The sequence below is a fragment of the Vanessa atalanta genome, chromosome 16, assembly GCF_905147765.1.
Source record: "Vanessa atalanta chromosome 16, ilVanAtal1.2, whole genome shotgun sequence".
Classification (NCBI taxonomy): Eukaryota; Metazoa; Arthropoda; class Insecta; order Lepidoptera; family Nymphalidae; genus Vanessa; species Vanessa atalanta.
In genome coordinates, this window is record NC_061886.1 from 3779514 (window position 1) to 3797120 (window position 17607).

Sequence of the window (17607 nt, forward strand, 5' to 3'; positions counted from 1 at the left end):
ACAACCTAAAGGTTGTGCATTGTATGTCAGAGAGTCATTTTAAAATTTAATTAAGTAGGTGTTATAAATTTTATTATTTTACACTACGACCTTATAGAGAGAAATACTAGGCATAAACGATCATTGAATAAAGGAAGCAGATTAAAACAGGCATGTAAAATTAAGAATTGACGTTATGTTTAATAAAATTAAACATAACGTCAATACAGTGTTACACAATTACGAGTATTAACAGTATAAATAACATTAATAAATATTCAAAAACAATACTGGAATAATTCAATACATATATGGATATTGTGTTATATCGAATATAATAAAATAAAATTAAAAATTTTTCAGTAAAGACGCATTTATAATATTTATATCGATAATTGTAGTGCATTAATATTCGAGGTATTATTGGCAAGACCTGGTCGGTTGTAAAAAAAAAAATTGGAAATGTCAAAAGAGGTGTTATTGGTTTGGTTTGGTTTTTAACTTTGACAACGAAATAGATTCAATGTTCGATATTGATCGTATTAATGAATGTTTTATTTTATTCAATATAAGGTAAGTTAAATATTACACCGTATGTGTCAATTTTAGCTTCCTGCAATTCATCTCGATAAAAACTTTGATAATGCGAATGCAATTTCACACTCCTCGAGGTATAAATGTCGTAATCAGTATCCAATACCGCACACCCCTCGAATTTATATGTTTATTTAAATAGCTGAAATAAAATTGATATCGTCTAAAATCGTCTGAAAAATAAATTTAACTAAAGTGACCCTTTTTTACCTATTATTTTGGAACATTTAAATGGTTAATGTTTGTCTATAATAGATAGCATTAAGGATTAAAATAAGCATATTAAAGGCCTACGACTTTGTTATTATTATTTTTTCAATTATCTAAATTAATATTATGAATACAAAAATAACTCTGTATATATGTATTTTACGCTTTCAGAACTAAAGCACTAAAATAATTTAAAGAAATTTGTATCAAGCAAGCTTAAACACAACGAAGGACTACTTTTTATAACCAAAATCGACATATATATATCAAATCAAATCAAGTTTATTCAAGTAAACTTCACAACGAAGCGTTTTTGAATCGTCAATTTTAAAATACTACCACCGTTTCGAAAAGCAGCCTCCAGCGAGAAGAAACGGCAAGAAACTCGCATCGTTGCTCTTTTCAAATAAACAGATTTACAATGCTGTTTTTTACAATAATTAGTGTCTTGTGATGGAAACCGAGCCTTAATCCAGGGGCTTTTTTCTAAAAAGTACTCTTTTAATGAACAATAAGACTTATTTATTAATTTATATATATATATATCACCCTCTTCCAAAATGCGAGCGAAAACTGTTATCAAATAAAAATGAGAATTGATTATGGGTGATATTATGAGTCCCATTCAATATTCCCGGATAATTTATACAACAATCAGTCTCAACATCCAATGTGTAGTATAGAAGAAATTAACAAGCTGCAAAAATCTACTCTATGATGCATCATAATATGTACTAATACTATTAATACGAATGTAAGTCCGTTTGCCTGTCTGTCTGTTACGATTTCACGGTTAAATCTCTGAATTGATTATGATGAAATTTGTGCATGATTGTTGAACCTTAAGACGCACATAGGTTATCATTTCGCATTTTGTAGGCGATGTTGAAGACAAGTCTTGTATAATAAATAAGTAAGGCGACGCCGCGGGTTCAACTAGTTCAATCTATAACATGGATATTAAATAAATATTTCGAAAAATGATTGGAAAAATGTAATATTCTATATATTACTAAAGCAAATCTCCAATATGTGGCTCTTTATAGTAGAAACGGAAATTAAAAATAAATTTAATAAATCCTCATATTCCGACGGAACACTCGAGTTATTATCATAATACTTCGTGTATATTATGTATTAGTGTAGTTTTCAATAGATTAGAAGCAATGTGCTAAGTCACTGCAATTTTTATAATTGCTTTCAAATTATAGATAGCGATATCGTTATTATAATAACTTGAAAGAAATATATATAAACAACGATATAAACTATTCAGTATCTACTGAAGACTTCGAGACTCACCATCATGAAGGCTTTGACTACAGCTCTCCTTTTATTCGTCGTGTTAATGGCTTTCACTGTTGAGGCTGGTAAGCAAATTTTTCATTTATAAAGCTCGGCCCATATTACACTAACCATAAAACGTCTTCTCCCGTTTAACCTCCTCAAGGGGCAGAGCCCTATCTACCATATAGCTTTTTGGTCTTCAGCCCAGGGTCCCGTGGATTCAAGGGGCCCCAGCTAAGTCAAGTCAAAGTCAAAAATAGACGACAATGCGAAAGAATCTATTACTATATTTAAATTAAACATATCGTATGGTTTGCAGCCCTGTGAGTCCTGCAATTAATCAAACCCATTCAATTAATTTAATTAAAGTCTACGTTCATATATGTCTTCGGTGGGCCCCTAAGTAGTGTTAGCCCAGGGCCCCCTAAACCTACGGTCCGGCCCTGTCAAGGGGTGAATTAAAGAAGAGCCTATGTCCTTTCCCAGGACTCAAACTATATCCGTATCAAATTTCATATAAATCGGTTCAGCGGTTTAAGTGTAAAGATGTAACAGATTTACTTTTGCATTTATACTCGTAATATTAGTATAGATTTTAATTTGATTAACAACAAACATTTGTATTTTCGAATTAACAAATATACTTTTAAAGAAATATATTCGTTTCCTGATAAATTTTCGTACAAATTGACATACCATGATTTTTTTCTCAGTAAATTATATGTGTTCGTTGATTTTTTTTCAAATTGAATTGGAAACTTTTACATTTCCGGCCTGTTTTCGTCCATATAATCTATATTCCAATCGGCGGTAGCTTAACGTTTAGTAGTAAGTCAAACGACACTCTATGAGTACTTCACTACTACTACACTTCCTCAATAAAATTACGATCTGTTTAGAGGATTATTCGACGTTATCAGTTCCTTGTACATAAATATGTAAAATCATTTGTACTATTTAGTCATCTAAATAGTCATAAATAATTCTGCAAATCATTAAATTGATATATTTTTCAATATATATTTATAGTTGAATAAAAATATGTCATGGTATGGGCATGTTATGCGGAGGATATAAAGGTCGGATGGATATAAAGGTCGGGGATTGTGGGAAAGACGGTATAGCTAGAAAGAATGTTACTTGTGAGATTACGTCAGACAGAGAAGTATAGAAGAAGAAGACACGCTGCGCCGACTCCAAATAAAATTTAGATAAGAGATCCTCCTTGATGATCATGATTAATTGAATAAAAACTTTTTCATAATATTAGTGGCCGGTTGTGTCCAACCCGTTAGGTAAATCCCTTATCGGATATTCTACCGCCAAACAGTAATATTTACAATTAGTATATTGTATTACTATATTAGGGGGAATATAACCACAGATCCAAAAAACAACGTCTATATATTTTTTAAATATATATATAAAGTCGAATAAAAACTTTTATAAAAAGTGTTTAGGTACATTTTTATATTTTTGATGAAACATTTTCGCTTATTTTTTAAGTTACAATATTTACCTTCAAATGCTTTTGCATGCAAAATCTACATCTGATGCATGGTAATCTGTCCCATGAGTAATATAATAAATAAACATAGAGCTGCGAATAATCCCCAAACTTTCCTCTAAAGGTCTTAGTCCAACTGTTGTGAATTTAAAAGCTGTTATTCTTTTCACTTTACTTCTGTTTTGGCAATGAATATTGAAAACTATGTAGGTTAAACTATGTTGTAGGGAAAATTACGATCGTTTTATTATGTAATAGTAGTTTAAAGTACATATTGAATACTTCCAGATGCTGGAAGTTTCAATTTATCCGGGTCTCTTGATCCTGGTTTTACGATCGGACGCGGTAAGATATTTCCTTAAGTCACTTTTATTTTCATTTAGTTACAGTCCTTTTTCGAATTGGTCTTTTGGCACATTTTTGTCTTAAATCACTTTGTTTAATTTGGTTAATTCAGTTCTTTTTCGAATTGGTCTGTTGGCACCTTTTATTCTTAAGTCACTTTTAGTTTAATTTGGTTAATTCAGTTATTTTTCGATTTGGTCTGTTGGCAACTAATAAATCTCCAAAGATGGTTACTCTTTAAGGTAGACATCATCGTGATTTCATCGTGACAGATTAAGAATTCAGAATATTAATCAGCTTGATCATTTATGGTTTTAATTCTATATATTGTCTCTGGTTTGGTTTACGCGTTTAAATATATTTAGCCTAAAATTATTACAATGTATACGTAAACTATTAACGTATATTTCTTTTTTGTGATATAATGTAGCAATTGTAAAGTAGTTTGTTTTTTGAAGATTAATTAGACTGCTATATAAAATATATCTGACCAGGATCAAATAAAGAATACTACGCCGTTCTAAATACAGTTTAGTGTGAATATACGTTTAAAAATGTTATACATATATCTTCGGAAGTGTAACACAGCCTGTAAATGTTCCACAGACGAAGCCACATCTCCTCTTAAGATGACTGCAAGACGGCTCAGCTTATTCCAATATTCTGCTTCATTGCAGGTTAATGGATATATGAAGACGCGTTTATAACAAATGTGTATGTGTAAAAGCGCTGTTTTTCGTTTCTTCTGCCAAAGTCCATTATAACTGAAATGTTATATTTATCTGTTTTTGGTTTATAATATTTATAATCTTGGCTATAGGAATTTATTACTCGATAAATAATTTCGTACATAAAAGATATTTTTTTTTTTGTTAATCATTGTAAATTTAATCTGTCATTTGCGCAAACCCGTTAGGGTAGACTACCAACTCAAAAAATAACTATCATTCCATGACTATCATTCCATGATAGTTATTTTTTGAGCCATAATACATCCAAGTCTCCAAAGTTGGTGGGGCATGTTGACTATGTAAGGAATGGTTAATATTTCTAACGTTGTTGATGTCTATGAGCGATGGTTACCTCCTATAGATAGGCCAATTGGCTACCTATAGCATCATGTATTTAGTAATTAACGATATTAAATACGATTTACATATCTATAGATAAATAGGGAAAGACAAAATGACTTAGTACCTTTTTCTCCCCTGTTTGTCGAACGTTTTTCTTTCTTAACACGCTTATATTAGCTTCACTTGTAACTATGTATGTAAGAAAATCTTGGAATCTTAATTTGACCCACTCACGGTCTTCGATTAGGAATAAATTTTGCACACGCTCTAAATTCTGATGACAATACATGACTAGCTAAGAAACGTCATTACAAATCCAATATGGCGACCTACCCAAGATGGCGGACTGGCTGTTTGAAATCCACCCCCCATGATATGGATATCAAATGAAAGGGTTTGCTGTCAGGAATACGAAAAAAATAGTCACGTGACTTAAATCCAATATGGCGGACAAGCTATTTGAAATGTACCCCCACGATATGGGTATTAACGTGTTTTTTAGTTTTTTAAACTATTATTTTTGGCAAAACGCTTCATTTGTAATTTTTTGTGCGTGCTAAAAGCGTGCTTTTTAGTTTTTAAAACTATTATTTGTTTAGCAGCTACAGGTTAGTGCCAAAAATGAAATCGAGAAGAAAAGTAGACCAAAAATTGTTCTTATTCACACACGTTTTCCTAAATTTTTAATAAATATTATGGTGTACGGAATGAAAACTTGGTATAAATATATATATAAATATAAATATTTACAGCGCACTAAGGTCAAAATATTTCATCGGGTATCAAAACGTTATTCGCAATTACTGGCAGCGGGTCTCAGGTTGGTCCTGAGTAACGATCCGGACGCAAACAGTATCCGATAAGAGTATCTAAATGTCTTACAGTCTTTTGGACTTGTCATTTCAAATCTTTAATTCAGTGAAATGCCATCTTGAATAATGTTTCAGTCGAACACAGCCGGCGTTTACATTAATTTCATGTTTTACAATATTATTGGCTTATAAGACAACATTGGCGGCCAAGTTTTGTGCAAATCTATCTGAGTAGGTTCCACCCATTTATCAGATATTCCGACAAACATCAATACTCAGTATTAGTATATTGAATTCAAGTTGGAACGATGAGTGATCCAATGTAACTGCAGACGCAAAAACATATCGTCTTATTTTCCAAGGTTGGTAATAAGTTGGTGATGTAAATGTTGGTTAATATTTCTTATATAGCCAGTGTATATAGGTAGTGATGACCACTTAACATCCTGGGGCTCTTTTGTCAGTTGCTAAAATACCAGCTAATATATATTTTAAACCGAAACAGAATAATACTAAGTATTACTGTTTAATGGTAGAATAATATGACTTGACAAAGGAACTGCAGACTGATGAATTTTGATCCAATGGCTGTTAAATATTATGATGAAAGATGAAATGGCAACTACATAAATATAATATTTTGATTAATGTTTGCCATTAGAAGGACAATTTATGACATTAAAGTGGAAATACACTCGAATACTCCAAGTAACGTGTACATATTCGTATTAAGAGCGCTACATCGTAATACATCAAAGAGACCGCTTCGATATTGACTATTAAACGTCTCTGTATTTATGATGTACATTGCTGAAGCACCAGAGAAATTGCTTCAATAACATTTCAGATCATGTTGGAGCATGTTATATTAAAAAATTAAAGTTTAAATGTAAATTAACTTTTGGTAACAATACACCGTTAATATTTTACCTGCAATAGCCCATCTGATTAAGTATCACCCAATTATCATATATTCTATTAACTAATACACCAAGTACTGTAAAGGCCGGTAACGCACCTGCAAACCCCCCGGTGTTGTAGATGTCCATGTGCGGTGGTAATCACTCTCCATCAGGTGAGCCTCCTGCTCGTTTGCCCCTATAATATAAAAAAAAAACATCTGGTTGTGTTCCAGTTTGAAGGGTGAGTGGCATTGTCACAAGGGATGGTAACATTATAACTTCTACAGTACCAATGTCTATAGGCAGTAGTGACCATTTGCAATCAGGTTTTTTTTTATGGCATTGGTTGACGGACGAGCATATGGGCCACCTGATAGTAAGTGGTCACTGCCCATAGACAAAGGCGCTGTAAGAAATATTAACCATTCCTTACATCTCATATGCGCCACCAACCTTGGGAACTAAGATGTTTTGTCCCTTGTGCCTGTGATTACACTGGCTCACTCACTCTTCTAACCAGAATACAACAATACAGAGTACTGTTATTTTGCGGTAGAACATCTGATGAGTGAGTAGTACCTACCCAGACGGGCTTGCACAAAGCCCTAACAGTTAAAGGAATAAATAACCTTAAAACAAACTCTTCAAATTTAGTAAAGGTTAATTCGAGAACTTCACAAACTATATTAGTTATTTAATTGTAATGCAAAACAGAGTACCTACCTCAATAGAAATTGCTGCGTCTAGTTAGAAATGTCAATGATCCAGTGTAGTTACAGGATCAAAGGATAAAAGTTCTGGGACTCGGTGGCACATTATATAGAAGAAGTTATTTTTAGTCCTAGAAATGTTTTTGATTATTCCTAAGAAATATAGATTTTGATTGCTTATATTTTTTTTATTTAATCTAACAATTTTCTTAAGGTAGTAATTGTCGATTCCAATGGAATTTAAAATCAGTAATATACTGACAAATCGCATTACGCGCTAATAGTTCAACGGTCCAGAAAATATACTTTCGATTTATTGGAAAGTGGATAGCGCTAATCCGTTTCTTGTCTAATGCAATATACAGCATAAAAATCATCAAATCGAGTATCAAAAGTTTTGAAATATGCTCTGAAAATCAATTACGGATCGTCGTTTTAAAACTAATATCTATATAATATATTAAACTGATATCTTCGGAATGTCGATTCTTCAGAGAAGAACCAGGAAGGCAGCCAATTACTCTTCTGCATCTATCATATACGTTCATATGAATAATCATTAGATTACATTAGTATACTTATTTTTCAAGGTCGTCATAACCGAAAATCAAAATCCCGAGCACGCAGTGATGAAGGAGAGGAAGATGCGGCTGCTGATTTCCCAAAACCTCAAGACATTCACAACTTCGATGTACCTGAGGCGTTTACCCAGACAGGAGAAGCGGGCGATAACAGTGAAAATGATGACGTAAGTGTTGCGATTTTTTTTACAGATTTCGAAATTCAAAAATGGCGTCAATAGCTCAACGTTATACTGCCACTAGGCACTTAAAATGATAAACTGTACTAAAAATAATAAATAGATATATCTATATTCAAACATAGAAACTATTTCGCGTCAAACTTTTTGGTTTCTGTGTTAATAATAATATCATATTATAAAAATGAAAAGTTACCGTCATATTAAGATTCTATACAATATCTACTAATGATAATTTTCACGGTATGTTGTCAGAGGGATTTATTGAACTGCATATGCAGATTTAATGATGATAATTGTGATTCATTGTAATATTGTTTTTTTCTTGTTTGATCTTTGATATATCAATGGATATCTTAATATAAATGAATGGATTTATTTTCTTCATATAATATTACAATTGTAAGTCTTTCAGCTAGGTGCCTGATAAAGGGTAGATCTTGCACATTACCAGGCTTCCAAACCTCAATTGTTACAATATTATTTGCACGATAGTATAAAATAGGAATTATCAAGCTCCTCCGGGCGGTTTTATCAGTATTAAGCGTAACTACTGCGCCCTCGTGGGTCGTTGTGAGTCTATCCTTTTAAAATAACTGGGCTATTTAATAACCAGTCTTGAATACAGATAGGAAAAAAACACATTTTAATTCAGAAAGAATTTCCGATAAAGTTTTCTCTATGATATAATATCAAATGCAATAAGATTTTTAGTTATTAGTATTATTAAAATTTGAATTACGATTATGTCTAGAAATAAAATCATGCGGACACGTCTAAAATAACGTCAATAAAAACAATGGAAAAGCTGCATTAAAGACACGGAAAACACGTCTGTGTAAAAGTGATTATTTGTTTTATTTAATAAATCTATTTTATTTTAGCAATCGACCCGCCACCATGGAGGCTCCCATCGCCGCGCCCACAAACATTAAATAAAAATAATGATTTATTCGAATGTATTATGATTTATTTTAAATAAACAGCGCCGAATCATGTCTAAGTTTTTTATCTAATCAATTAACCCTGTTGTCAAATCAAACCAAATGAAAATATCCTTTATTCAAGTAGGACCTTATGAGCATAATAGAAGCGTCGTTTTACGAGATAAGTACGGTAAGTACGGCTCAGAAAATACATCCAACCGAGAAGGTACGGAAAAGATCTCAGTTGTTACTCCTTTCTGACAATTAGTTACATAAATCGCATTACTTATCGGTAGATTATAATCTACCGAAGCTTATTAAAGTTAGATTATAACAATTCAAACTTAACCTAACCGCAATATCATAAACTATCGAAATTTTTGACGTTTTATATATATTGAAGCTCAATTTGTCCTATTTAGATACTAGTTAATATCTAAACTTGAGAACAATAGATCACCGTAAGCACGTGAAGCGCACGCATCGCTGGAAACTCATCAAGTTCATCATAATCTCCCATCCTATCACGCGCCGCATGAGAATTGCGTCGCACGTCTAGACCACGCAATTTGTTGCACGAGATATTGACACGGCAAGTTTAATATGAGCGGTTAAATACCTTGTACATAGTACTAAATAGGTAATCGATTGAAGAATGTTTTGTAATCGAGATTATTAAGTCAGTTTAAGAACCGGCGAAACCCTTCATGGGTTATTATCAGGTCTGAGATATTTCTTACAAAACCGATGGTAGATTTTTGTTAATAAATAAGTAAGTGTTTTGCTTCCATTTTGAATAGAGATTTGATTTTAAACGCCATTTCGACCAATCGTGGTAGATTCCATTTTAGTATCTGCAAACTGATAATAATAACTCTGCTTATATACATGTCACGGTTCACCAGTCGACCTTCAAGAAAGATCACCAATATAAATTCAATACTTTGTATACTGTTATTACAGCTACAAAAAATAGAAATCTTTGAAATTACATATGTAAAAAACCTTTTTTTCATAATCAAAGATCACCACCGTTCATAGAAAATAGCGCCGAAAGAAATATTAACCGTTGCTTACATCGCCAAAGCAAACCAAAACTAAGATTTTATGTCCCTTGTGCCTGTATTTGCACTGGTTTAATCATCATTCATACAGGAACACAAAAATACACAAAAATGTTGTTTTATCAAACTGCCAGTGCTTAAGTAAATAAATAAATATCGAAAAATGTTAATTTAGATTGATGTCAGTAGATAGAAAGTATTTATTTGTGTGTCCATGAATAAAATGTTTAAAAATTATAGTCACAATAATGAGACAGCTACACATTGTCACTTTTTAGTTTATACAGATAATATCATAAAAATCTTTATTTTTAATTGCTTGTATTTAATATAAAATTTAGTTGAAGCTAACTAGACCCACTTCAAGATGACAGCGTATTGGCATATACAATTTAGAAAAATATTAGTTAATAGTTGTAGTCCACGGCTTCGCTCTTGTCTTAGTCATTGATCGTCAGGTTTAAGGAATAAAAAAGTAACCCATGTCCTTTCTTGGGGTTCAAGATTGCTTCATACAAAATTTCATCAACATCAGTTCAGTGGTTTTTTTTTTTTTTTATTAATTATGCTACATCCACAGGCTCGCATTTGCCCGTGCCTTTTTTACAATTTAATTTATGTTTACGTGACAATTTTAGCGCACTGGGATTTACAGTAGTTACTATTCTAACAGTACTAGCTTATCAACTACTGTAGATCGATGAGCAGCGAAGATCTTCTCCGCCTCCGCCGGCGATGTCTTCTTGCCGGAGGCTCTTGCCCATACTGACTTTATGTTTGTATTTTTTTTTTTTGTACATTTTTTTTTTGTACATTTTTTTTTTTTTTTTTCTACTATTTTAGCATATTTGTTGTACAGTAAATTATAGTAGTTATACCTTATTATTAACAATATTTACTTATTTCTATACAAATTTTTTTTTTTTTTTTTATTACATTTATTTTATAGTAAACTATGGTTATACCTTATTTTTAATTATGTATACTTAATTTTATACAGATAGTTTTGGGAATTTATTTTAACTTAGTCGATCTTATACTATGAACAGTGGACCCTGCCCCGTCACGAATCAGATTTAGCACAGCCTCGGCGATGGTGTTGTTACGCTGGTGTATTGCCATTTTTAAGCTGTGCTCTAATAATGTTTTAGCTGAGACCCCGATCGTTCGGCTGATGAAATTGCCGATTGCGTCGTCACAGACATCCGTGTAATAGACACAGGTGTTGGTGTGTCTAGTTATTGCTACCACGGCGTGAGGCACACTTTGATGTATTGTGAGCCTCGCACTTTTGGTTCGGATGATGATTACCTCCTCGTAGGTCTGTCCCTGTGCCTCATGGATGGTCATGACGCGAGAACCTTCACCTTTACCATATCCCTGGTCCACCAGAAGTTTCCTCTTTTCCTCCTGCGTGTGGACCAGGTATAGGGTTCTGGTTAGGTTGGATGGTATTTTCACGCCAGTGAACCTCTCCATTTTTAGGGAGTGGACAACGGGGTTCGCTGAGTAAATGGCTCTGTAGACGTCTCTGATGGCGTATGCGACGTCCATGGGGCATCGGTATGTGCAAGACAACTCACATGTGATGGTGGTGGTCAGGTTTGGCCGGCAATACCTCATCTCGAACAGATTTTCTCTGTCGATGTAAGGCAGCTGATTGATGTCTCCAACGAGTATCACTTCCTTCGCCTCTGTTATGCGAGCCGCCATAACTATGCTTCCAAAATGGTTCATGAGGGCTTCGTCGACCGTTAGGCGGTCGCACCTGGTGTCCTCATGAAGACCATTTACAAGGATTGAAGCCATAGTTCGTACCCTTGATTTGACTTTGGGGCCAAAACGGTGTGTTAGATGTTGACGGAGATCTTTGGCGGATTCTAGGGTGGTGGTGGCTATGATGTCTGTGTTCTCGTCGAAGTTCCCGACAATGTGAGTTGTCTTTCCACATCCCGGTACTCCATTGATCCAAGATAATCGCGGTAGTTTCCAGTCCACAAGGGGTGCTTCGACTTCAGAACCTATTGAGATGGACTTAGCCATCCCCAGTATCCTGTCATCTAGCATTATCCTCGTGCATCTGGCGACCACCACGATTGGGTCTTCAGGTGGTGTGAGGAACTTGATGGGGGAGTCTCCTCGTCCGTCTGCCTCGACCAGGCCCACGAAACCACAGGCAGCGCTGTAAGCGGCCATGTACCACCCCGACATCTTCCCTTTGATGATCTGGGATGTGTCGTTGTTGTATATGGCCGCTTCTGCTTCATTGAGCTCCACCTCCAGCAGCTTATCGTTTGATCGCTGGTAGGCCTGCATGATCTTCTTGCAGGTGGCTAAGTGTATGTCGCGAGTCGCCCTCACTATAGCCTGGAACTCTATGAATGCATTCACTGCGTGGTCCCGTGGGTTTGACGCTGGTCTCAGCTTTGGTGGTGAAATTTGTCCCCAGTCAGCCCTTGTCAACCCTGAGCGTGACGTTTTAGGTTTTCCCAGGTCGTCGGACTTAAGGAATTCCCTGATCGCCAGCGCTTTTTGGTCTGTTGAGGTCGACGGCCCGGGGGCAAGTTGGGGCGATTTTGACCCTTTGTTCCTCGGTGAGACCAGATCTCGGATAGTTTTAATCAAAGCCATTTCTCGTACTGGGGAGCACGGCTCTCTGCGGGTGTGTAAAGTTTGGGCAGGCTTCTGCGCCGCCAGCTTCTGCTGTAGTCGCTCGGATCCACTTAGAGGGGACTCCATGGTTGTCGGCTCCGCAGGGGGGAGAGATGGTGTGGCCTCAGGTTTTAAGAATCCTAGGTCTTCCCCCCTATCTTCGTATATGACAACCTCGTGTATTTTAGAGGCTAACAGGCAGCCGAAGCGGACTGCTACGTCGCCTGTTTCAGAGCCAACTCTCATGGCGTCCACGCTTATCCGTCAGATCATATGCTTATTATGTGTTCTTATTATGTGTTATGCTTATTATCAGTTCAGTGGTTTGGCTGTGAAAGAGAACTACGAGACAGAGAGGCCGCCTTAAAGTAGTTACATATAAAATAAAAATAAAAAAACATTTTTAGGTGATTACATATATTTTTAAATTAAGATAGGAATACCAATGTCAGGATAATTTGATTTTACTCGAATATAAAGCAACAATAGTAGAATGACGACATCACTCTGAAGCAGGTGTAGCTTCAGTAGTTGTTGTATTTATCGTGGGAGTAGTTGCTGTTGTAGTTGTATTGGTTGTTGTAGTTGGAGTGGTGGTACTTGAAGTTGTAGTCGAGGTTGAATATTGTAGGCATGATGGATCGAATCCCTTGCATAATAAGCATATGATCTGAGGACAAAATAAAGTTTTATTATATAAATAAAACTTACTAAAAATATAAATAATAATACTTTATTTTGTATTATTATTTATATTTTTAGTAAGTTTTATTTATAACAAAACATATATATTTTTGAATTCTATATTTCATTCAACTAAGGTCAATTCAAGACTTTAAAAATGGAATTATATTTTAAACTAAATAAATATATTTGAATTTAAACAAGAGCGTAAGAAGGAAGAAGGAATAATAAGAACCCCTTTAAACATTAGCATTAATTTTCAACGCCTTTTAGTCTACAGTTTTTTTTTATGTGTCCCTTACAAATAAAACGTGTGAAGTAAAACATTAACGATCTTTTGGAAAGGACGCGAGGGTTCACTAAAATGTCGTAAAAGAAGAGTTACAAATCCCGCGGGCCTGAAAGTAATGGCATTGTGACTTCAAACTCCTGCACTTAATGAGGCTTTTTTTTGTTATTACTAGTAGTTTATAGAATTATTTATTTATTTATATTTACTAAAGATTAATTGGTTTTAAGAATAAGATATGATTTGAATAATAATATTTCACTAATTTAATTTTGAAATATTAAGTGACGTGAACGTAGGGTTCACGTTCACTACTAAATCTAAACCTATGCGAGAATATTACGGTAATAAGCTAGAATAAATCTTTGTTTAACAATATATCTATATTAATAATTTCATGCAGATCAGAAACCTACCACAATTATATTAATAATATTTTAATTATGTAAAAAAAAATTAATTAAATATGTTATATGTTAAAAATTAATATTGTTTAGTAGACAACATATATCTACAAAATTCGTATAATCGAGATATTTCGATATTAAATAAATAAAATTCAATGACATGACAGTTCACACACACACACACACACACACTTCTACATTAAACTTTTTGGAAACATAAACGTAATTACCTTTCTACTTCTTGCGAAGTATAACCGATCGGAGCATAATCTGGTGACGTCGAAAATTGGAAAGGCAATTTTGGTATCTGAAAGAAAATTATCAATCAATAATCTAATATGAAAATCTTGAGTTTTAAGGTTCTATATTGACTACTAGTTTCCGCAATTTCACAGGCGTGGGCGGGGATGCAAGAGGTGTGGAGATGGAGGTGTTCTATTCCAGACTATAATCAATCTCTGTGTCAAATTTCATACAGATAAGTTCGGCCGTTTTTACGCGATTGAGTACAAACATCTATCCAAACGTTTATTGGTAACATTTTTTTACTAAGATGTTAAGTCCCTTGTGCCTGTAGTTACACTGGCTCACTCACCCTTCAAACCGGACAACAATACTGAGTGCTGCTGTTTGGCATATCTGATGAGTGGATGGTACATACCCAGACGGGCTTGCACAAAGCCCTACCACCAAGTAAACCACCACCACCTGATGGTGATTATAAAAAAATGTCAATTATTGAGCGGTAACATATCCAGATCAGTTTGCACAAAGAAATAAACTATACTGTTTAATATATTTTTTATGGACAGTGTCAATGGCATCAAACATTTTTACTTCTGATCACAAAAAAGAAACAAAAAGTAAATTGTATACAGTTATAAGAGTCCCTCCACCAACACCACCATTCTATTCATTAAAATTGAAGTGATGCTCTGTGTAATTACGCGGAGCCAGAGTTCATGAGAAAAAATATCTTTTTCGTTCATATGGGACGAGTGTAATTAGAACTAAGAACATTAATAATTTTAAATTAAGTAAAATACTAGAAAAATCTCGTTTATCTTATATATTACTACAATATGATATTTTCACTGAAATAAAAATATTAATGTTAAGTATAAACCTATGAATTATACACAGCTGGATAAGTGCTTCCCCCCTTGTAATGACTGGTATACACCAGGTGTAGGATCAATAACCTTTTGCTGACTAAGGTACAAACTGTACTGCTAATGAAAACCTCTTCAACGAAAAAGTGAGATTTGAATTTTCTGAACTCCCTCATGGCATTAGACTTATCGCGCTCCGGTAACTAGGGTAACTAGGGTCAGTTGGGTTATGTGTGTCTACTAAAATCCCTGCGATGGCCTTCCTCGACACGGATTTGTAAAGCGTTCGTTTATGTAAATATATGTACATATAAAATAAGAATAAGTATAACACAATATAATAATTAATTACCTTTGTTTGATTCAGTTCCAGATATTATAGAGATTAATAATAAACAAAACACAATAGAAAATTTGCGCAGATACGCCATGTTGTTCTAGCCGAGAATGTGCAATAATGAAAAAAAAAGCTATCAAGCTGTCCCTATATTTACTAAAACAGGATTGCGCTAGACATATATGGATACGACAATAGAATTACGTCGCGTCGGAAATTAAATAGAAAATATATTCGCTGCCTAAAACATTTACGCGTTGATTATTTTGGTAAATTAATTTAGAGACTTGATTGAAAAATAAATTTGAAACTCTATATTTAGAATTTGGTTAAAATGTTTGGACTCATAATAAAAATAGTTAATTTTCATCATGAGTCCAAACATTTCCATGAAAGTATATTGTAGTACTATAATATTTGTGAATTATTGAATAAATACAAGTAGTACTCGTATTATAAATCTAAAAAATATCAATATATATAAAAATCAAATAATTAAATTAAAACAATCACGTCTGTCAAGAAATTAAAACTGTAAACTTTAAAAAAATACCTTAAAAAATATAGTTTTACATATTATATCTCAAATCAATCAAATCGAATTCCTTTATTCAATATGGAAGCTTTATATCATTTAATGTAAAATTAAACAATACCACCAGTTCTGAAAATAAAATACCTTGACCTGAGTCTTCTCAGAATACAGATCAGCGAAAGAAGCTCAGCGGGATTCGTGGCACGGCTTTGTGTAAACCCTTTTTGTTACGTACCACCTATTCAACACATATTCTAACGAAAGTATATTTATTCGTCGATGATGTACAATACGGAAGTTGATTTGACTACGAGCCGCAAGTATTGTCAGTGTTACAAAAAGTATCGACGGAGTCTAGAGCGGTCGGTGCGAGTTGGCGTCATTATATATTTCAGTGCTAGCATCGTACAAACAACACTTATGAATTGTTGTATATTATTTGTTACTCGTACCACCTGATGATGAGGACATCCACTCAAATCGAACACTTCATCTGTCATATATAAAGTTAGTCCATTTCTTTAATAAACGATATTAAAATTAGTTTTTTTTTTTAAGTTTTAAGCTTTTTATTTTTTTATTTATTTATTATAAAAAAAGTTTTTACAAAAAAATTTGTTCTCGCCAAGCAGTTATGCTTAACGGCGAGACGCGCTCGTTATTACAGAAAAAAAAATGTTTTTAGTATAAATACAAATAAAGTATTCACTTCATATAAACATTTGCATAAATATTATAATGGCGACATTTTTTCTTCATCGAGAAACAAATCCCTTAACTTAATTTTTAACAGTTTTCAGCTTATTTAATTTTTTTGTCTTAGCATAACATTTCTATTAAATAATTTTGGTACCATATATTTAATTGTTCTTTCCCCATAGTAATTATTTATTTTTGGCTGATATAACTTTTTGTCAGTTACTCTTCTCGTATTATATTTATTTTTTACTAATATTTTATATTCGGCCTTGTAATAATATTCTACCTTTTTGTCTACTGGTAATATTTTGCGTATATGAAAAAGCCTATCATAGTCTCTATTACAACTTTTCTTAACATTTTTACTAACTAGGAACTTGATCAGTCTTATTTCTAATTTTCTTATATATTTTAAATATGTCTTAAACGTTCGTCTGTATACTATAAGTCCGTGATTTAAAAGCGAGTCGGCGAGTGCGAAATACACTATTCTTAACATTTGTTTATTTAGTACTGGTTTTAAATGATAAAATTTACTTAACACTGCTCTTAAACTATTACAAATATAATTTACATGTATCTTCCAGTTGAAATTTTTATCGATATTTAGGCCTAAGTACTTAAATTGCCGTCTTCCATACACATTATTCCTCTAACCCAAAGGTTGTCAGGAAGAAATGGCTTATAAGCCATAAGAGGCGGTCTTTTGCTTGGCCAACTTTG

General features: G+C 33.6%; 2 protein-coding genes across 2 annotated transcripts; one reads left to right on the forward strand and one right to left on the reverse strand.

Annotated features, from left to right (window-relative positions):
- The first annotated feature begins 2089 nt into the window (after window positions 1-2089).
- On the forward strand, window positions 2090-9177 carry LOC125070075. Its single transcript, XM_047679767.1, has 4 exons — window positions 2090-2153; window positions 3866-3922; window positions 8010-8167; window positions 9064-9177. Exons 1-4 carry the CDS (start codon window positions 2090-2092, stop codon window positions 9112-9114), a joined length of 330 nt encoding a protein of 109 aa, XP_047535723.1. The 3' UTR covers window positions 9115-9177.
- A 4058-nt stretch (window positions 9178-13235) lies between these two features.
- On the reverse strand, window positions 13236-15759 carry LOC125070061 (cell wall protein DAN4-like). The gene is made up of 3 exons (XM_047679739.1): window positions 15666-15759; window positions 14432-14508; window positions 13236-13491 (listed from the first exon to the last, which is right to left on the reverse strand). Exons 1-3 carry the CDS (start codon window positions 15742-15744, stop codon window positions 13324-13326), a joined length of 324 nt encoding a protein of 107 aa, XP_047535695.1. The 5' UTR covers window positions 15745-15759; the 3' UTR covers window positions 13236-13323.
- Between the last annotated feature and the right edge of the window lie 1848 nt (window positions 15760-17607).

What these genes read in the sequence shown, in the direction of transcription:
- LOC125070075 (XM_047679767.1), top strand. Translation starts at nt 2,090, where the DNA reads ATGAAGGCTTTGACTACAGCTCTCCTTTTATTCGTCGTGTTAATGGCT. An exon ending in GGCTTTCACTGTTGAGGCTG is followed by an intron (nt 2,154 to 3,865) that starts GTAAGCAAATTT and finishes GAATACTTCCAG; the next exon opens with ATGCTGGAAGTTTCAATTTA. An exon ending in ATAACAGTGAAAATGATGAC is followed by an intron (nt 8,168 to 9,063) that starts GTAAGTGTTGCG and finishes ATTTTATTTTAG; the next exon opens with CAATCGACCCGCCACCATGG.
- LOC125070061 (XM_047679739.1), bottom strand. Translation starts at nt 15,744, where the DNA reads ATGGCGTATCTGCGCAAATTTTCTATTGTGTTTTGTTTATTATTAATC. An exon ending in TGGAACTGAATCAAACAAAG is followed by an intron (nt 14,509 to 15,665) that starts GTAATTAATTAT and finishes ATTTTCTTTCAG; the next exon opens with ATACCAAAATTGCCTTTCCA. An exon ending in ACTTCGCAAGAAGTAGAAAG is followed by an intron (nt 13,492 to 14,431) that starts GTAATTACGTTT and finishes TTTTGTCCTCAG; the next exon opens with ATCATATGCTTATTATGCAA.